Genomic DNA, 21,146 nt, shown 5'->3' with positions numbered 1-21,146 from the left:
CGGTACCTATTTATCTACTTGCACTTTGATGTGCTTTTGAACTGCTAGGTTGTCAGGAGCAGGGACTGAGCAACGGGAGCTCACCCGGGAGCTTGACCTTCTGATCGGCAAGTCCTAGGCTCTGTGGTTTAACCCACAGCACCACCCGCGTCCCTTATAACCTAGATAAACCCAACCAAAGGTTTCCCGCTTTCCCTGTTTCATTAAAGTGCATTCAGACTCTACATTTCTGAGATTATATCTACCAAATTGACAAACCTAACTTGAAGTTATGATTGCCATTGCTCTTGTATTGCTTTGTAAGAATTTACTAAGTTCATCTTTACTTCTCCGGACAAGACAATGTCCAGTTCTCCATTTCCAAACTTCAGGCTTAATTGATGCTGCTTATGTTGCCAAAACTGCACTGTCCACAAGAATGGAACCCTGAGGTTTGTGGAAACACCAAAAACCTTTAGGGCTGGAAAAACATGAGAGAAGCACCCAAACACCCCATGAGTACTGAGTAGGCTCACTGGCCACAGAATGCTGAGTGGCTGTTGAGGGTGGGAAAGGAGGATCTTTGAGGAGGGCTTGGCCAACTGGCTGAAACACACTGAACAAGAGCACTCAACCCTGCAAAAATTTGTTGCAGGTCCCACTTGTACTGTATATTCCTATCCCATTTTGTCAGATGAAACAACATGTCGGTTCTGTTATTTGTAACTATGATAAAATAGCACTGGTAAATGTGATTGTAAAGAAATGGAATACATTTAAGGAACAGCTCCTCCTGATCTAAATGCCAAGTGCTATGTATTTTGCCTTCCCTTCACCACCTATCCCAGGGTGGACTTCAGATTGAAGCCTACAGTAGAATAAAAAATATTAAATAAAACCTTTAGGTTCCTAGTCCAGCCGTCCATTTTTCTTAACATGCTTTCCAGATACGGAGGTCATAAGGATTTCTTTTCAACAGCAAAGCTGTGCCTTTTTTACTTCATGTAGCAACTTTCAAACTCTCATTTGACATAGCCACATCAGCAACTAGAAATTGCTTCTGCAGCTTGGTAGATTGTTTTTGCAAAGTTGTGCTTTGCTCTCTCTCCCCCTTGTTCCTCAAAGAAAGGCTGCAATATTGCACATGTCACCATTCAAACATCACAAACAGCAGGAGCATCATTTTCTTGCTGATAATAAAAGAAAGGAGGATGTAGCATTTGACTTATTAGGAGTTAACTCCTAATAAGCATCCCTCCCACCAGGCCAACCAGTCAGTTCCTGGTTACCAGGCTGTACCATACAAGTCAAGAGTCAGGCAATAATACAGATAAAATGTAGACCACTCTGAGAAATATATTGATACTGAGCCCTAGCTGTGCAAGAATTTTCACTGACTCTTTACTTGGAAAATTTCTCTCTCTGTGTGTGTTACCACTTGCTCTCTTTCAGGAGAAACTTACAATGAAAATGAAAAATGAACCCCACCTTTCCTTCAGAGGAAACTTTCCCAAACTGGCACCCTCCAGATGCTTTGGACTACAAGGAGGTTGGGAGCTGTAGTCCAAAACATCTGGCAGGTACCAGGTTGGGCAAGGCTGTTCTAGAAAATTCATGATGGCAAAACTGGCAACCTCCCATTCCAACGCTGGCTAGACTCAACCAGTGATAACTTTAACAACGTTGTTGCATCCTGTGCCTTCAGACTATACTGTTGGTCTAAATGGATACAACACACACAGAAAGATATCCACTAGGCTGCATATCACAATATATACCAGCAGAATTAATACTTAGCCATTCTCATTTTGTCTTAAGACTTTACACAACTTTGTGTTCAATACTCCCCAGTAAACCACTGAACTGTGCTGATTCTGAACATGAGGCTGATTTCAGAAACAGCTGCTAACTGGGAATGGGTGCTGGAACTATGTCTTCTTGGTGTTGAATCAGCATCATCGACTTCTGATCCATTTCTGAGCTTAATTCAAAGTGGGGGTGCTCACTTTAAAAGTTTAAATACAAAGCACTTGTTGGATCATATTTTCCTATACCAGTCTGACCAATATCACCCTCAGAACTTTCCTGAGTGTGCCTCCATCTTCTAAGGTACGGAGGGTAGCAACTGGGGAGACAAGCATTTCAGTTCTTTGGGAAGTTCTTCCCAGAGAAAAGTTCTCTGGCAACTATGTTGATGTCAACTTGGCACCGGGTATTTTTATTCACCCAAGCTTAGGCACTGTTTAAGTGTTATCCACGGTGACTTAATTATGCTGAATGTTCATTTACTCTGCAGTTTTGCTGATTTTGTGCAGTTCATGTATTGTTTATATTTTGCTAGAGTGAACCCCTCCTTCCAAGGATGTCCATGTGATGAAGGTGTAGCTAATTAATCACATGAATAAAAGTAACAGGGCATTTCCTAACGTGCACGCTCACGATCTCTGTGTTGCTCCTTAACACACTATGAAGCTTAATACAATTGTAAGCCCCAGTGAGTTCAACGGGAAGGAAGATTGCAAGCTTTAAGCTTTTCTACCAACCAAGTGGTTACAGGGTGGTTAAAGGGTGGGCTTTTCCAACACTTTTGATCTAGGTTGTATGTACAATCTTCTCAGGAAGACGTAGTGATTGCCACTGACTTGGACAGCTTTTAAAAAGGATTAGAGACAAACTCGTGGACATACTGACTCCACTGTCAGAGGCAGCATGCCACTGAATGCGAGTTGCTAGGAATCAAAGAGTGTACAGGTGGGGGGCCTGCTGTTGTGCTCAGGTCCTCCTTGCAGGCTTCCCATAGGTATCTGGTTGGATGCTATTGAGAAAAGGATGCCAGACCATTGCCCTAACCCTTTAGGGTTCTTGTTATGTTATGATGAACTCCAGATTGACTGTTCCAAAGTAAAACAAAACAAAAACAAAGTGTCCTCCTCTGTGTCCTCCTAAAGGCCTGACAGAACACGTTTTGTACAAAGCAACATGATACGGGGCAGCCAGAATCTCTTGCCCATTAGCAGCCTGTATTTATTTATTCCACAAGCCGCAAAATTACACCCTTACAACTTGCATTTAGTAAGTCTAGAATAGCCACCCCCCCATCCTGCTCCATACTCAGAATCAATAGAGGCATACAAAGATGATTACTTTACACATAAAAATAAAAATTCAGGGCTACCAGCCACCCTAATAATAAGAATTCGACAGCGAGTAACTCGTCCTCAGCCTTAAGGGACCTCGAATCTGTGCTTAGCTCTGCAGGCAGAAACTGGTGCTTATTCCACATATCCTGAAGCCTGACCCCACGAGGACTTCCACTAGCAGCTTTCCTGGGGGAGATAAGGGCACTTCCCTTATCTTCCGGGGCTTGGGAATATCTCTTTTTCGACCCAAGCAACCCCCAGCCCTTTATAAGAGGTTGACACTTTTCTTCCAACCCGGCTACACTTTCCTTCCTTGTCCGGAGGCTTGGCAAGGACACCTGAAAAGTTTGAGGTGACGGGTGTCCTGCCTTTGGCTAGAAACCAATTCCAAGGGGGGACTGGTCGCCGTGGTCCCCTCTCTCGACACCAGTTCTTTATTGAACCTAAAGTCTACCCCCCAACCCGCCTCACCCTCCACCAGCGGGGAACAGACGCGTGTCCCCCCCCCCCAAGCAGCTGAATCCCCTCAGCCCGCCCCAGAAACCTCCCCAGCGGAACAGCTTACCTCCGACCAGCGCCCCGACGGGACTCCCAGGCGGCCAGGGTCGGCTCCTGCGCCTCCTCTCCCCGAGAAAGAAAGAAAAGGAGGAGCTGCCTCCGCTCGCCGGCCTGCAGGCAGCTTCCGCGGGGGGAGCCGGGCTGCGTGGCTGGCACCGCAGGGTGGGGTCCCAGGCAAGCCGAGCGCTCCCTCCGCTGCCGCTTCTCACGGCGAAGCAGGGAAGCCCCGCGCCTCCCCGCGGATCAGCAGCAGCAGGAGGACGACGAGGAGGAGCCGCCTCTCGGGGCGCCCTCCCTCTTCCCCGCGGGAGCAGCCGCTCAGGGCCGTGCAATCGGGCCCCGAGCCATCGAACGCCGGCGGCGGCCAAGCGCAGGCCTCGCGCCCCGGGAGAGGTTCCCGCGAGGAAGGTGGCGCGGCGGGCCGAAGCTCCCTTCCCGGATGGCGGGGCTGCTTCAATTCGCAGCAGGCGCCCCCTCCTCCTCCTCCTCCGCACTGCCTGCTCCCCCCTTTCCACTTTCTCTCTCTCTCTCTCTTCTGACAACGCTATGCTGGTCTGTGCTGTAATCAATAGGCGTGCATATATGTTTTATTTATTTATTTTAACTCGCCTGAAAGGGGTGAAACCGTTGTCATTTGTTTTCGCAGGAATTATTGACGAAGTCGGATCCTCCTCCCCGCCGCACCATGTTGTCTTCTGTCTTCTCACACCTACTGCGCTCCCTTTGCCAAGGCTGAAAAGTCTCGGCCTCCACAAGGATGGATTGGTTTGGAGCCGGCCCCAGGCAACCACAGACAAATAACTCCGCTAGTTCCGCTCTGGAGTCAAACTTTTCTTTCATTCAAGGCCAGGGCCATTCCTTTCCTTAAAAGAGAGACTGAGACTGAGAGAGTTGGGCTTCACTTAGCAACCAAAAGATGACGACAGGGCAAAGAGTCTTTTAGTTTTTTTTAGCCTGCATTATTTTTTTTATTTTGAGAAAACATTTTCTTGTGGCACTGCCGTCTTTTAAAACATCCACATTCCCTCTTGCGCTGCCACAACTGCCCCCTTTGAAATACATTTGATCTGCTGCATTTGATCTAACTGCAACCACACACAGAATTCTGTTCACAACCCGTGTGCGTGGCAGCCCACAAAATGTTTGCTTCTTTGGACTTGGGTGCTCCAATGAACTCAGCAGGACACTGCCTGGTCATTGGGTTTCGTGCCTCCATGCCCAATCCTGCACTTAAGGCCATTCAATACATTTCCAAGATATTTTGAAAAACATGTATGTGAATGCTCTTAAGAGTGATAATTGGCTCTGGTCGTTGACAGAAACCCAACAACCCAAACAGTAGCAAAACTGATTGTGATAGAAAGTCACTTGGGCTACCTGGAAGCAATAAAAGCATTGAATTGAAACTTAAGTGGCTGAGGCTTGTTTTCCATGCAGGCACAGGTCAAAGTGCTGGTGCTTATCTTCAAAGCACCCTACAGCTTGGGATCCAGGATCCAGAAGGAGTCCCTTAAAGACTGTCTTTATGTTACAGTGGTGCAGCAATAAAACTGCTAACACATTTGCAAAGTTAAGCAGGGTCCTGTATGGTTTCAAACTGGATGGGGAACATGCATAAAGATTCCTGCTTTGCAGGGGCTTGGACAGGGTGATCCTCAGGATCCTTTCCAGCTCTATCATTCTATGATTCCATGTTGCCCCGACTGAGCTAAAGTAGGTGGCAGTTGGGGAGATGTCATTCTTGATTGTAATGATCTGCCCCTGGAATGCTTTCCTCAGAGATGTTGCCCGTTACTTATAAATCCAGGGACGCGGGTGGCGCTGTGGGTAAAACCTCAGTGCCTAGGTCTTGCCGATCGTATGGTCGGCGGTTCGAATCCCCGCGGCGGGGTGAGTCGTTCGGTCCCAGCTCCTGCCCACCTAGCAGTTCGAAAGCACTCTTAAGTGTAAGTAGATAAATAGGTACCGCTTAATAGCGGGAAGATAAACAGCGTTTCCGTGTGCTGCGCTGGTGCTGGCTCACCAGCTACAGCTTTGTCACGCTGGCCACGTGACCCGGAAGTGTCTTCGGACAGTGCCGGCTCACAGCCTCTAGAGCGAGATGAGCACGCAACCCTAGAGTCGGACACGACTGGCCCGTACGGGCAGGGGTACCTTTACCTTTACTTATAAATCTACATAAAAGTGGATTGAGGTATTTTTGGTGTCAGGCACCATATTATTTATTTTAATTGTATACTATTCACAGCTGTGTGGTCACACTTTAACCCACAACATGAGTAAAATACCATAGATTCCTCAAATAGGCAGAATGCAACTGTGAGGGTCTCTAGCAGGCCAACCAAATCCCCTGTAAGCCTGGGTAAACAAAAACATATTGGAGTTTCTGATGGTTTTATTCCTGAAGTGCCTTGCAAACTAGTCACATCAGACTGCAGAGACTTCAGATGTTGCAGACTGTTAGGCAGGTTTCACCATTACCTTAACCACCCAGAATAGCTCTGCTGGATGGCAACTGGAAAAGTAATTTAGATTTGTTGCCATCGGAGTCAGAAATAAGTGCCTTCATGCTGGCCAATTTGTTTCTCCAAATTTGGTGGGCGCAGTAATGCCCACTGTTTGCTCTGAGTGTTTTTTCCAAGGCCAAAGTATCCCTACAAGCATTGTAATGATGACTGTTGACTGAACTCTATCCAAAAAAATGTGAAACAACCTGAGTCACTAACTTCATTCACTTTGTGCTTAATATTACTCATAATGACCTAAGACAGCTGACTGTAACACGAAGGAGTTTTTTTACCGTTAAATGCATCAGTGGAGAATGGCCTTTACTAATGCACTGAATGAGCCAACAATCTGAAGTTCAATCCAGATAAGGCATTCTTGGTGGGTGGCTCCTTAGACTGGATGGAAGGGAGGTTGCCTGCTCTTGAAAGGGGTTTCACTCCTCCAAAGGAGCAGATATGTAGCTTGTATGTACTTCTAGATCCTTTGCTGTTGCTTGAGGTGGCCCTCAGTGGTGTGGAATGCCTTCCATCAGCTTCAGCTGGTGGCTCAGCTGCACCTCTAGCTGGACAGGGATAGCCAAACTTCTATTGTCTATGTTCTGGCAACCTCTAGGTTGGATTGTTACAACACTCTATCTGTAGAGCTGCTTCTGAAGATGGTTTGGAAGCTTCAACAGGTGCAGAATTTGGTGACTAGGTTGCTCAACGGTGCAAGATGGTTTGAGCGTATTACACCAATCCTAACCTAACTGCACTGCCTGCCAATTAGTTTTCCAGGCCCAATTCAAAGGGCTGGTTTGGACCTATATAGCCTTAAACAGCTCAGGACCGTAATGCCTCAAGGACCAGCTCTCCCCATATGAATCAACCTGGACCCCGGGCTCATCACCTGAGGCTCTTCTTTGTGTGCCTCTTCCACACGAGGCCCAGAGGGCGGCAACACGAGAAGAGGCCTTTTCTCAGTTGGTTAGAGCAAGGCGCTGACAATGCCAAGGTTGCAGGTTCAATCCCTGTATGGGACAACTGCATATTCCTGCACAGCAGAGGGTTGAACTAGATGATCCTCAGGGTCCCTTCCAACTCGACAATTTTGAGATTCTGTGGAGGCTCCCCATTTGCGGAATGCTCTCCCCAGGGAGGCTTGCCTGGCGCCTTCATTACATATTTTTAGGTGCCAGGCGAAAACATTACTCTATAACCAGGCCTTTGGCTGATTAACATTCTATGTCCTTTTATATGTGTGTGGGGAGGGGTTATTGGTTTATTCTTGTTTTATTATGTATTTTTATGTTGTGAATTGCCCTGTGATCTTTAGGTGAAGGGTGATATAAAGATTTAATAAATAATAATGAGGGCAGCTGATTATTATAGTCTCCACAGTTCCATTCCACTCTCCCCTTGTCCGTAATCCAAAATGTTGTAATCTCTTTCTAATGCAGCACATTGCAATTGATTAAGCGCCTTACACTCACATTTTAATATGCATGGAATTAAGAAGTTATATCGTGACCAATATCCAAATACTGTTAAAAAGAACATGATGTACTGCTATGAAATTTAGAGCAGTCAAATAGTAAAAGATGTACAGATCAAAGCTATGTTAGGGAATTTACTTTTGTTGATTTTGCAAGTGGTTGTAATATAAGCAAGTGGGGAGCCAACTAGTCATCTACTATCTCATTACATATTGGAATATAGAAGCTCATCATCAAGCAACATGCATGCCTCTGGAATGATAAGAAACAAGCACTACAAGAGGACAGAATAGAAATTATTTCTTTTCTGTAAAAGAGAGTAACTTGATCACATTATTCACCCCAGAGTATCACAGTGCAAGCAGCACACAGGTCAATGTCGCAAACACTGAAAATCGAAGATTCAGTACTATTTATTCACCATTAACAAAGTGTCTATATTTATGATTGGCAATGCTCAATTTTAAAGTCCAAAAAGAGCTGGTGTAGTTTTTTTTTGGGGGGGGGGTTGGGGGTTGGGGTGGCATACAAAGTGCCACCACCAAAAGCAGGAAGAATTACATACCCTAAATTGCCTCTTTGCCAACAAAGGTCCATATAGATAAAGCTATGGTTTTCCCAGTTGTGATGTATGGAAGTGAGAGCTGGACCATAAAGAAGGCAGATCGCCGAAGAATTGATGCTTTTTGAATTATGGTGCTGGAGGAGACTCTTGAGAGTCCCATGGACTGCAAGAAGATCAAACCTATCCATTCTTAAGGAAATCAGCCCTGAGTGCTCACTGGAAGAACAGATCGTGAAGCTGAGGCTCCAATACTTTGGCCACCTCATGAGAGGAGAAGACTCCCTGGAAAAGACCCTGATGTTGAGAAAGATGGAGGGCACAAGGAGAAGGGGACGACAGAGGACGAGATGGTTGGATAGTGTTCTCGAAGCTACCAGCATGACTTTGACCAAACTGTGGGAGGCAGTGAAAGACAGAAGTGCCTGGTGTGCTCTGGTCCATGGGGTCACGAAGAGTCGGACACGACTAAACGACTAAACAACAACAAAATTGCCTCAGCCACCATTTCTCACCCATGTGGATGCCGCAGTGCCAATCTATTCAGCCTGACTCATGCATGGAAGGCTAAAGATCCAAAACAGATGCGCTGTTCACCCTGTCCTCACCTGCTGCATCTTTCCTCAAAGTCTGTAATGCTCTGCTGCTGAAAAGTTACAGAAAAGTTACAGAGCTATAGTTTGGTTCAAGGATGACCTAATCATTGGCATAGGCTGAAAACAAGTAGAGGCCATGAACATGTCTCTTCATCCTTCACCCTTGTTATGGTGGACATCTTGTTTCTTTGTCATGTTAGAGTGCAATCCTGGGAACTGGCTATTACTATACATATTGATTTATTTATTTGTACTTATAGCCCACCCTTCACTGCCTCAGGGCAGGTTACAAAAAAGCAACAATAAAAGAAAAGGTATGAACTCAGTCTACCTTGGCCTAGCAAAGAAGCACTGCAGAATAGCAGTATGTAGGAGAAGGGCAGACGTCTGCTCAGCCAAAGGCCTGGATAATGAAGTTTGTCTTGACTCAGTGTCAAAAAGCACATGGTGGTGGTGCAAAATGGACCTGATGCCACAACCTGGGAATCTCCAAAGTGAAGGCCATCTCCTGTTTCATCACTCCTCAACCCACAGAGAGTGGTGGCATTACCAACATAATAGATTCAAAGACAGTTCTGCAGCTGGGCCTCTTTTTGTCAAAAAACGAGAACCTCTGATTGGTTAGGTCCCATACACGAAGGAGGAAGACATTCTGAGGCACTTTAACTCAAAAGAATTAAATATATTTATTAGCTGGGTTTACTGAAATCTTTTCCTCGCTCTCAAATGCTTAGAATCAATTGAACTATATTCCTTAACACAACCGTGCAACATTCCTTAGGCAGTATGCATGTCCTTAAAAAAAAATCACTTTCCCCCTCCTCAAAACTCAATCATATGACTGAAAGGTCCATTTGTATCCACTTTCAACACCTGCCGGTTTCCATATGTGCCGTACTTGAGAGCAACCCCAGCCTCTGCACATTTGGTATTTGCAGTCAGTTCTCGTTCACACTGAGTCACAAACTGGGAATACAGCTCCATCCCGATTTCCTTTTCAATGTTGGAATGATACTGCATTCTTCTCCCCTTCAGTTTGCCACCCAGCGTGGCCTGGGGTATTACTAATATGCTGCCTGGCAAATCCAGAACAGAAACGTATTCGCCGCTTTCTGTTTCACTCAACTTCACATTCACGAGCGTATTGACTGCAGAGACAGAGAAGGGAAAAACAATTGCAGTTAGTAGGTTTGTGGTCATGCATTAGCAATGCAGCAAGTTAAATTCTGCCCATAAGGACAAAAGTCAAGACACAGGCATCGTGAAACAGGGATAGTACCTGAATTCCAATGTCCAGTTTCCGCTTATACAATAGTGGAGAAGAAGCACATTTACCTGTACATTAGCGCCCTCTACTGGCTACCTGGTATACATTTCTATATCAAGAAAAATGAGCAAGTAGAAAGACTTCTAACCGAATTAGGGTTAAGCCCAATTAATTTAATACTTTTTTACTGTCTCGTAATGGGCCATGAATAAATACTTCTTTTGAACCCTTATTCTGAAGTCTTAAAAGGGACAGCTATGTATTCTCACTTCATTTCACTCTCCTGGTAACCTGGTGGGTCCTGGATTATGCTAAGAGACAAGTGTGTCCTTAAACTTCATAACTGTGAAGGGATCTAAGCTGGGTTTGCCTTTACTCATGTATTGCATTGCAGTACACAAGGTGGTACTTTGTAATAACACAAGTTATTAACTTATTTGGAAAGACTAGTCCAAGCTCATAGGGTTGCATCCAACCAAACTGTTCTGTTAGTGCCAGGACTTGTACTTGTGCAATAGAACTTCTCCTCAATCTCCCTTTCTTGGCTCATGCAACACACCACCCTAAATCTGCTCTGGAGGACTGGGGGAACCCACAGAACATATTGGGGGGCATGTGGGGGGGAGCAAAGAGAGGGGAAATTCCATTGTGCAAGCAGAAGGCCTTGTGCAGTCAAGACTTCTTTGGATATAACCCATGATTAAAATCCTACTTCGCCTTAAGTACAAATGGAAAAGAATTTTTAAGAATCAACCCCTTTGCTGCTCTTCATCACCCATATCATTTGCAAGAGAAGATGATCAAAAGGTAACAAGATGCAAAGGTATGAAGCCCTTTCTGACATGTTCGTGCAGTGGGAGCTAAAGCCAGAAGTCTTTGGCCACAAGGGAATCAGCAGTACCTGTTTCTTGGAAGAACAACACTGGCTACAAGCCTTCTGTAAGGAGAAGGGTTGATACTGAGTGTATGCCACTTAACAATTTTTATTTTCAAAATAAACTGCAGTATAAAAGAAAAGGAGGACAGAAAGTAACAAACATAGTTACTGATTCAGGCTACATTTCCATACTGCCTCAAGCCTTAAGCTAAATATGGCACTGTATTAATAACGCACTCTGCATCAACAAGCTTATTAAACAGCAAACCTTAATAAGAACAAGTTAATTAAAAAGCACATCGGACTTGTATGCAGAATGATTCGGAATGAAATACTTGCTTAGAACTTTCCCTGGAGAGCAATTTTTAATGATTCAAAGCTTTTCATTACAAAAATCTCATGAAACAAGTTCTTATTACTATTTTATGATAGGCTCAATGATGCAGCTGCAGTTATTTGCATATTTTAGTGCCGTTTTAAAATGGCTGTTTTTAAATACTATTTTATCTAAACACCTACCCATTTTGGGAATAATTTCTTCACTAGCCCCTTTGAAGAAGCATACATAGATTATAAGTCCTCGCTGTATCTATTCAAAATAACAAAGAAATATATTTACACATCCATGTTTTTTACTGTAATTAAAAAGATCTATTAATATTGTGCATGAAACCACAATCCTATGCATGTCTTCATAGACATGCATGAGACTTATTCCCCAGGAAGTATGTCTGGGATTTAAACCTTAATTGGGATAACTCATTCATTTCAGTAGATGTAAACTAAAATATTTCTGTATTCAAAATAAAAGCAATTTATTTTCCATGTCTAGATTCTGAAGTAATAGGTAATCTAGGAGTTAAAAGGTCACAAGCTAGATTTCTTTTGGTGGAAAGTTGTGGAAAGTACCATAAAGACTACACTCGAATAAAATTAAACATTTTTATATCTGGGATACATATTTCTTTGGGTCTCAGACGTCATACTTTTAAAAACAACTTCTTCCCTGATAGAGAACTGAATGTTTTATTTTCTCTGTTTCTTGAACAAACAAATACAAAGTTACATAGTTTATTTTGAGACATACACGTGTTTAATATACACTAAAAATATAGACTTAGGTTTTCCAAACTGTATTCAAATTGTTAAATCAGCCAAAAATCAGCCAAGCAGCAAGAATGTTCCATACATTGTTAGTCTCCGACTATCAGTTGAATCTCCAATCACAATCTTCAGAGTACAAATAAGCTGATCTCAGAATAAACATGAGGTGTATTGAAACAATAATGCCTAATCTGCAGTTTAGGAAAAGATAATTAAAAACAAAATAAGCCAACAATAATATTAATGTCACTTCACAATGTCCTGTAACATCTGGGGGATTGTGTAAATAGGATTTTAATAAAAGAATGATAACTATCCTCATTTTTATAGTGTTGCAACACCCCTGTACGGTAGGTCAGAGATGAATTTGAATCCAATACGTCAAATCCGAGTTGTCAAATGTTCACCGCTCCAGGTGCTTTCACAATATGCATGGCCTATCGGTCAATGGTAGACTGCAAGATTCAATTCCTGGTGTCTCCAGGTCAGCCTAAGAAACAGTCCTGCCCAAAACTCTGGAAATCAGCTGCTAGATGAACCAATGCAGTGGTTGTTCCTAAACTCTGTCCCCTGCTCCCCACAACCTGAAAACTGCTGAGGAATCACTTGATTTTTCTGCCTGCTGTAGCAACTGTAAAGTACTGTGCTACATGAATCTAATTGTATTTTTACAGACATGCTGTGGACCACCTGAGCGAAACTCATGGAGGACCAGTGGGAAAAAAACAAAAACAAAAATCCTTCCAGTAGCACCTTAAAGACCAACTAAGTAGATAGGTAGCCGTGTTGGTCTGCCATAGTCAAAACAAATTTTTTTTCCCTTCCAGGTAGCACCTTAAAGACCAACTAAGTAGATAGGTAGCCGTGTTGGTCTGCCATAGTCAAAACAAATTTTTCCCCCTTCCAGTAGCACCTTAAAGACCAACTTAGTTGGTCTTTAAGGTGCTACTGGAAGGATTTTGTTTTGTTTTGACTATGGCAGACCAACACGGCTACCTATCTGTCAGTGGGAAAAAGTTTGGCCAGCTTCCCAAGTTTCAGTAGGGGTGTTCACACATTACATTAAGCAGATGTACTTTCTGTGCACTTGTGTACACTACAGTCGAACTGCACCAATCAACGATTATGCACTCTTCCATACTAGCACCTGAGCACGTGCAGAGACAGCTCGTACCTGAGATCAGTGTAACGTGTGAAAAAACCTGATCTCTACTCAGAATTTAAGTCTCGCCGAAATGTTAAATGTCTATTTTGGTCACTAGGTAGTTCGCTCCATCGTTCCCCAAGCAAAAAAAGAAAAAATGGGGGGGGGGGAGAGGGGGAGACGCCTTTGCAATGCTAAGCAATATGAGAAGAAACCGGGGCTTTAAACTTCACGCGTGAAAACGTCCACTACTGTATTCCGTTTCAAGATTTTGCCTGAGTTCCGGAAGCGATGGGGAAAAAGCCATGGAAGCGAAGTACTTCCGGCACTTGGGGGGGGGGATCCAAACGATTATTACAATAATCCGTATTGACATCGGGACATCTTGATTATTTTAGGAAGCAAGTAGGGTGATGTGCAAATTGAAGATCAATTCGGCGGTGGCAACATTATTATTATTATTATTATTATTATTATTATTATTATTATTATTATTATTATTATTATTATTTTGGTGGGGGTAGGGACGAGCAGGCAGACAGGAGGAGAAAGCGATGATCTCTGCTTGCCAAGTCGGGGGATGCCTTATTGAAATCAAAGCGGGGCAACCCGAGAGATCTGCCCGTGCAGACGTTACCTCCACCCACTCGGGTTCGGAGCCCGGCTGGGCAGGCTTCACTTGCAGCCTCGCGTGCAGGCACTGCTGCAAAAGGGCCCGGGCAAAAGGACCCCGGGTCGAGTCGGCCATGGTCCACGGCGGAGGAAACCGGGGAAGGATGGCGGTCCCGCCTCCCGACCCGCGTTTCTTCCCTTCTACTCCTTGCTTGCAGTCGCTGATGGCGGAGGAAGCCGAGCGACAAGTGTCAGGAGCCTGGAGACGGGACTTCCTGGTTCCTTCTTGATTTCCCCTTTCTTCACGTAGGCGGAAGTGAAAGCTGCTCATTGAAAACAGGATTGTGTCTTGTTAGCAAAGCCTGGAAGGAACAGAAGCCAGAGATAGAAATCGGAATCGTGAAAAGTGCTCTGGAATCATTGGATGAAAGCACCACAAATACTTGGTCAAATAGCCACCGTTTATTTGTATGCCGCCTTTTGATTAAAAATATATATGTTCAAAGCAGCTTACAACAGCAAGGAGAGGACAAATCTTGGCCGGAGGAGGCAGTTAGTGTTAATGAGGTTGCCTTGCTGGCATGAGTCACATAGGAGGAAAAAGGTCCTGCAAGACTGGGCCTTTACATTTGTTTTAAAGCTACAGTATGAACAGTTGATAATGAATGGAAAAATACGGTAATTGGGCCTTATAATATGCAAATAATAAAAGAACATTGGTAAGAATACACATTTATTGGTAGTGATGAAAATGCAAGATCTCACAGAATTCAGAGACAAACTAGACATAAGAGGCACAGAGATGCTGCAATTCCATGTCAAATGCAAACAATTTGTGCCATGAAATTATGGTATTGTGCATGTCTCACAAGCTGCTTGCCATTGATTCCTGAGAATGGGGAGATACCTAACACAATGGCTTCACATCACACTTTGTATCAGATGTTATAAGAAACAGCAAAGATGTATGTAGTGGTGACATCTTGTATTAACTATTATAACCCTTAATTTTTTTTTACAAAAACATGTTGGCGCATTCTACCTGAATGTCAAATCTTGTAAGATTTATGAATATGCAGTGACTGGAAAGAAATGGGAAAAGATGCAAGAATGTATTAATATATCAAAATAAAAATCAGATGATGTAATGCAATGGGGATAGGGAAAATTGAAAGCACTTCAATAACTTTCTCCAGATGTGCTGATTCTCCCGGTTTACTGCTTTACTACCACGTGATACGCAAGAACCAAAGGTCACATTAATCACACCAAACAAACTAGCGATCATGTTACAAGAGTTCATAATGATTTTGCAGAACAACAGTTCTTTCCCCCTTTTTTGCTGGTACTTAGGGAATATTGTACTGGAGACATAAATAAGCTTTCTCTGTTGGTGTGTGTGTGTTCATGTGCATGCAGAAAAGCAGCTTCCGTATCAACCACACATATGCAGTACTGCTGGAGAGAAACAGGAGAAGCGAGGTTTAAGTATTTTAAATAAACCTTTTTTTTAAAAAAAAAAGGAAGTGGTGGCAGGGAAGATGAAGGCAGGGAAAGGTAAAATAAGTGCAAACTGCATAAATGGCAAGACAGTATATTTGTCTGGAATCATTTTTTTTTGTCCTAAATGCACAAATTTCAGACACACCAAAAATGTAAATATAATTGCATACAAGGTTAACTTCTATTGATCCACATGAAGAGGCTACCAGTCTGATTCTACATTAATATGCCAGAGTGAAATCTTTAAACTAGAGGTGGGAAACCTTTTTTTCAGACCAAGCGCTGCATTCCTTTCCAGACAACTTTCATAGGGCCACATGCCAGTATAAATGTAAATGTAAATTTTACCTTTGTACTGTGGCATCTGAATATAGACTGCATTTTTAATCAAGACTTATATTGGCTTATATCTTGATCAGGTTCCTAAATTAAATGGGCTTAGATTTTCAAATGTTTCATGCCAGGCAGAAAAAACCTTGGCAAGAGGTTTTCTCCTAAGACAAGAGGGCCCCATTGATTTATAGTAGAAAAACAATTCTCAAAGTCATAAAAAGGGGAAATTACATATGCTGCCCTTACAGGCTGAAAAAACACAATTAGGAATGGGTAAATAAGTAAAATGATACCAATGGGCCTCATGTTAAACCTTGAGCTGAATTTTCTAAGGCCAGAAGCAAATGGGAAAAACATTTAGCTGACAGAAAAAAGAGAACATTTTTAGGAAATCTTCTAAAGCTGTTTCTTTCTTAAACTGAGAGAGTTAAAAAGGGCAATAAATGTTGGGGAAAGGCAACTGGCTTGGCTGGAGAAGAAGCTTCTTTCTACTTTATTTTTAGGCTGGAAAGGGGGGTGAAAGGAGGGGTGTAAACTAAAGAGGCTTCTTTTAAAAGCTGTGTTTTACTGAGTTCCTTCCTTTTTACTTTACAAAGGCTTTATTCTTTTAAGAGGCTACCTATGATAATGTATGAAATATATTAGCTTAAATATATTGGCTTAAATGTAATTATGCAAAGGATTTAAGAAATGCTAGATTCATAGAGTCATATTGCAATAGGAGACCAGAGGGGCAAATGAGCCTAGCCCCCTTTGCCAGACAGGAGACGCCATCGAACACTTCTGATATATAGTTGTCAGGCATTTGTTTAAAAGACCCTCAAATGAAGGAGATCTTTCAATGTTGATGTGAACTCAAGATCCTTAACATCTGTTGAACATAAAAATGTAAGATTAAACATTTGTTTTAGAAGGCAATAGGGCAAGGAGGGCAAGAGGTGAGCTGGTAATTAAGATTCCATGTAAGATATATTATTACTTATTTGTCATTTATATATATAGCTCTTTGTCTCCCTTATAAGGACAGGAGGATATGGGTGTATCTTTTTGTGATTAGTTATAGCAATCAGCCAATAGGAAATCCAACCAGGCTGATTGAACAGAGGCAGCCCAAGGAGGAGCAAAGGGGGCTGGATTAAGGGAATATAAGTGCTGGCCAGAATGGCAGGAGGCCAGGCCAGAGCTTGGTAACCATATACCACTGAGCCTCTCATTTATTTGTCTGACAAATAAATTATTATTTTAATTTCTCTGTTGCTGCGTTGAATATTTCATTCCAGCTAAGCGTTAACCACAAGCAGGGTGCTACATTTTATGGTGCCTGCGACTCGGATAAGTGGTCTGCTGGAACGCAGCCCCTTCGCCCTATTGGACAGGGTACAAGAGAGAGGATCTCTAAACTGCTTCCCAGCGCGCACTGGTAAATTTTTCCAGGGGGAATGCAGGAGTCTCGTCTGTCTGATACCCTGCCCACTGACGGCGACGGACCGGGGGGGACCAGAGAAATAAACAGGCAACCAGCTAAGGGTAAGTGCACTAAGGGGTTTTGGCCCTCCAATTAATTGGGAGGAAGAGAAGTCCTGATCAAACTTCTGCGTCTCAGTAAAGGGGAACTGAGTACGCTAGGTGGCTGGGTACATCAGATGGTGATCTGGTGTAGGGAAAAGGGAAGATTGGGAGGTAGAGTGTGGTTGAAGTATCTAGCGCATTGCATGTGTGAGAAAGTACAATGTGTAGCTGACCTAAGTGTGGAGTGAGTACTACTTCGTTTCCCAGTAAGGCGTGTGTGCGAGTGACTGAGTGGATACTTCACAGGGCCATACAATGGGAGTTGGGGGTTCAAAGGGGGAAAATACACCTCTTGAATGTATGTTAAATAATTTTAAGAAAGCCTTCTCAGGGGCATATGGAGTCAAAATGACGCCAGAGCGCTTGAGAACGTTATGTGAATTAGGGTAGCCAAAACAAAGTACTGGATGGCCATCCCAGGGAACCTTTGATATAAATTTAGTAAGCAAACTTTGGTCTAACATCACCAAAGAAACTGGAGGGTGCCCAGAACAATTTTCATATATAGATTCCTGGCTGAGCACATTAAATAAAAAAATCCTCCATGGATAAGGGAATGCAAAGTCCAACGATGCAAATTATTGGCTGTAAAAGCCGAAGTTAGGAAAGGAATCTTGCCAAATAAACTCAAACCCATTTTTGAGGGACCAGAGGAAGAGGTGCTTCCACCTCCACCCTATGCTCCACATCGAAGGGAGCCTAATTCAAACCCTCCACCAGTTGTAACCCCAAGGCAAGAAAGTGGAACGAATAATGGGGGTGGAGTCACAGAGCTTGATTCCTTGATAGATTATGATAAATATCTTCAGGAGGCATTGGAGTCCTATAATGAAGCCCAAGCAGAAGTGGTTATTCCACCTGTGAGTCCCAGTAGAACTCCATCTACAGTCTCTTTTAGTGGAACAACTGATTGCCTACCCCAAACCCCTGTACATCCAAGTCCTAGAGAATTATTACAGAAGTTACAGGGAGACCTTAATCGGTCAGCAAGCAATACAGCCAGGCGTATAAAGCTGCTAAAAGAACGCCTTGGGACAAATACCATCCCCTATGATTTGAGGCCCCTAGAGCAAAGTGAAGAAAAAGGTCACGTAGTAGCCCCTCTTAGAAGAGTATTTGATGCACTTGAGGAGCCTGTGCTGGTTAATGGGCAACCTGGACCACGGCCACCTCGAACTTCGACCCTGCAATGTATTCCATTCACAACTACAGATCTGATGAATTGGAAAACACCCCATCTTTCGCAGAAAAACCTCAGGCTATGATGGACTTGGTGACCTCAATAGTAATAGTCCTATTTGGACAGATTGTCGCCAGCTCCTGAATACTCTTTTCACCACTGAGGAAAGGAGAGACATAATTGAAAAGGCACAGATATATTTGCGTGAGCAGGCCAGAGTGGGAAATATTTATAATATTGACCATCATCTCCAGGACAACTTTCCCTTGGAAGATCCTAATTGGGATCCAAACAATGCAATTCACCTGGCCAGGCTTACTACCTACCGCCAGACGCTTGTGCAAGGCATCTGCAGGGCATGCCAGAAGCCCACTAATATGTCTAAAGCAGGGGTGTCAAACTCAAATTCATCGGGGGCCGCATCAACAGTTTGGTCACCCTCAAAGGGCCGGTTGTATCTGTAGGACTATGTGTCCACTCTTTATTTGTATGGTGCATGTATGGGGACATATTTATACCACTGCTGGCATTATATCACTCCGTTTCTCCTCTCTTCTACAATGGGAATAACCATGGCCTACCTCCTAGGATTGTTGTGAGATCACATTAAGTGTGTGCAGTCGGGTACTGCTGCTGCAAGGCTGAAAACAAGAAACCAGCTCCCTAAAATACAAGCTGGCAATAGCCCATTATGTGGGTCAGAGGCGGCTCTGGTGCAAGTTCAGCTTTTCTGCGGAGCTCAGAGAGGCATTTGCCACCCTAACCCACCACGCTCCGTTGGCCCCAGTGTCTGTTGCGTGTGCCCCCGGGGGGGGGGATGATTGCCACGAGGCTTCCGGCAGGTGCTTCACCCAGGAGGGAGAGGGCCCAGCCTGCCTCCATCTCTTACGGCCCTGCACCCCAGGGACCAGGCCGGGCTGTGCCAAGCCTGCAAAGGAAAAGCACAGGCTGCTTTAATATCCCCATGTGCTTGCTGACCCATAACACTGTTTCGTGTTCGGTGCGCACCCACAAAAAGACTTAAGTTGTCACCTTTTGAGCTCCTGTATGGGAGGCCGCCCTCCTTTGTTCAGGATATTCCAACTGACCTCAAACAAATAGGAGACCATGTGACACAGGGACAAGTGCAATCTCTCCCGTGTTTTTGTCTCTCTCCCGTGTTTGTTTGTTTTTTATCTTAACAGGTGGGCCCTCAAGCACACGCCGTGCAGCATTGCCAAGCCGATTCATCAGCTCCAGGCTGGCATAGCATATGGGTGAAAGAGTGGAAACGTGATCCACTTGCACCTAAGTGGCGTGGACCTTACACCGTCCTGCTCTCTATTCTAACAGCGGTGAAGGTAGCTGAGGTGACCCCCTGGATTCATCACTCTCGTTTGAAGAAGTCTGAAGGCAGTTGGACATGCAAAGGTGACCCCTCTAATCCTTTAAAACTGACTCTCTCCAAAAACCCCTGTATCTAGCCCTACCGGGAACGGGTTAGGTCACGGGCAACATTTGACGACCGGCCTGCTGCAGCCACAACCTGGAAGCTGGCTGACCTGCGCACGCCTGAAGCTTGAGGAGCGTCTGAACCAGCGACTGTGAACGGGAAGATTCTCTTATACAATCGATTGACTGCCCCCTTGTGGAACAATTATAAGTGATATTACTCATTGGGGATCCTCGGGATATATGTTTTGGTCTTGGTGGTTCCCCATTTCTGTCACTGGGGGAATTATATTGGGACTAATAATTATTTGCTATCACAATAAGGTAATCTTTTGTGGAAGGAATGCATATGCTAGACATCAACATGATTTTATTATTAATCCTGATCCCTTGGGAAGGGGAAGGGTCCATGAATCTGACCAAATTTGCTAAATATGGATTCCGCCATGACCACAATATGTGGGTAGGCTTAGCTGAGATGATAGCCAATGTTGCAAATAGGACTAATTGCCTTGTTTGCTCTCTTGGGCCAGATGATTCAGAGGGAGGTATGCCCTTATTACCAATACCATTAAGTGCCATTGGTATGGTAAGCGAAATGCCACACCAAACAGAAGTACAGAATTTCCCCGGTTGGAACTCAACTAAACCAATACGAGTTATACCTGTGCAAGGGGAAATCTGTGTGCATAAATCATCAGATGCAGCTGATCCTACCATGATAGGCTCTTCTCATTGCCACTATACTTGGGATTATATTAAGAATAGTCAAACCTGGGCAAACGGTACTACGTATCGAACTCGGAATACCTTGCCCTGTGCACCTCCTTTTATTCATGCATGGAAAGTGGTGTGGAACATAACTGTGACAGAAAAAGGCAATCTAACATACTGCACTGTGAACTCTCTACCTCTTTTGATATTTTCGCCTTCTGTACTCCACGTACCAAAAACCTCAGACCCGATGGTTGTGGTGGATATGTGGAGAATGGGCATACAAGAAACTCCCTTCCAAATGGAGTGGGACTTGTTTCCTGGGATGGGTATTACCACCAATGTGGATTATGCCCACTAGTTCAGCTAAGCGAACACGAAGGAATGCTGATATTTCTCGTATAGCAGGAGGAAGTACCCAAAGTTGGAGCGGTACTGATGATTGGCCACCAGAGCGCATTATAGCCTATTATGATCCTGCCTTCTGGAATCCTGGTGAGCTCATACAAGGGGCACGGGATCCTATTTATAATCTAAACAGAATAATTCGATTGCAAGCAGTAGTGGAACTTGTAACCAATGCAACGGCCCAGAG

General features: G+C 44.0%; 2 protein-coding genes across 4 annotated transcripts in view; both read right to left on the bottom strand.

Annotated features, from left to right (window-relative positions):
* HEATR5A (HEAT repeat containing 5A) overlaps window positions 1-3,806 on the bottom strand; it is a 59,522-nt gene extending 55,716 nt beyond the window's left edge. For both annotated transcript variants that reach the window (XM_081888777.1, XM_081888778.1), the window contains exon 1: window positions 3,685-3,806. The gene's annotated coding sequence lies outside the window, so the exon portion shown is untranslated. The remainder of the gene's footprint in view (window positions 1-3,684) is intronic.
* A 5,672-nt stretch (window positions 3,807-9,478) lies between these two features.
* DTD2 (D-aminoacyl-tRNA deacylase 2) lies at window positions 9,479-14,708 on the bottom strand. Of its 2 annotated transcripts, none has more exons than XM_081889060.1 (3): window positions 13,847-14,708; window positions 11,481-11,550; window positions 9,479-9,965 (listed from the first exon to the last, which is right to left on the bottom strand). In XM_081889060.1, the coding sequence occupies exons 1-3, from the start codon at window positions 14,150-14,152 to the stop codon at window positions 9,640-9,642; spliced, it is 702 nt and encodes a 233-aa protein (XP_081745186.1). In that variant the 5' UTR covers window positions 14,153-14,708; the 3' UTR covers window positions 9,479-9,639. The 2 variants fall into 2 exon arrangements, with proteins under 2 accessions (XP_081745186.1, XP_081745187.1); XM_081889061.1 differs by having other exon boundaries at window positions 13,889-14,333.
* Between the last annotated feature and the right edge of the window lie 6,438 nt (window positions 14,709-21,146).

The sequence above is a fragment of the Podarcis melisellensis genome (genome assembly GCF_964234715.1).
Source record: "Podarcis melisellensis genome assembly, chromosome: 1".
In the NCBI taxonomy this organism is placed as follows: domain Eukaryota; kingdom Metazoa; phylum Chordata; class Lepidosauria; order Squamata; family Lacertidae; genus Podarcis; species Podarcis melisellensis.
Note: the sequence above shows the minus strand (reverse complement) of the source record. Positions and strands in the feature narration are given on the sequence as shown.

Bases quoted from the DNA above. Each gene is read 5' to 3' on its own strand.
- DTD2 (XM_081889060.1), bottom strand. From the start codon at position 14,152: ATGAGCAGCTTTCACTTCCGCCTACGTGAAGAAAGGGGAAATCAAGAA. The intron at 11,551-13,846 runs GTAACGTCTGCA...TATTTTGAATAG, and splicing joins CCGAACCCGAGTGGGTGGAG to ATACAGCGAGGACTTATAAT. The intron at 9,966-11,480 runs GTAGGTGTTTAG...CTGTCTCTGCAG, and splicing joins AGAAATTATTCCCAAAATGG to TCAATACGCTCGTGAATGTG.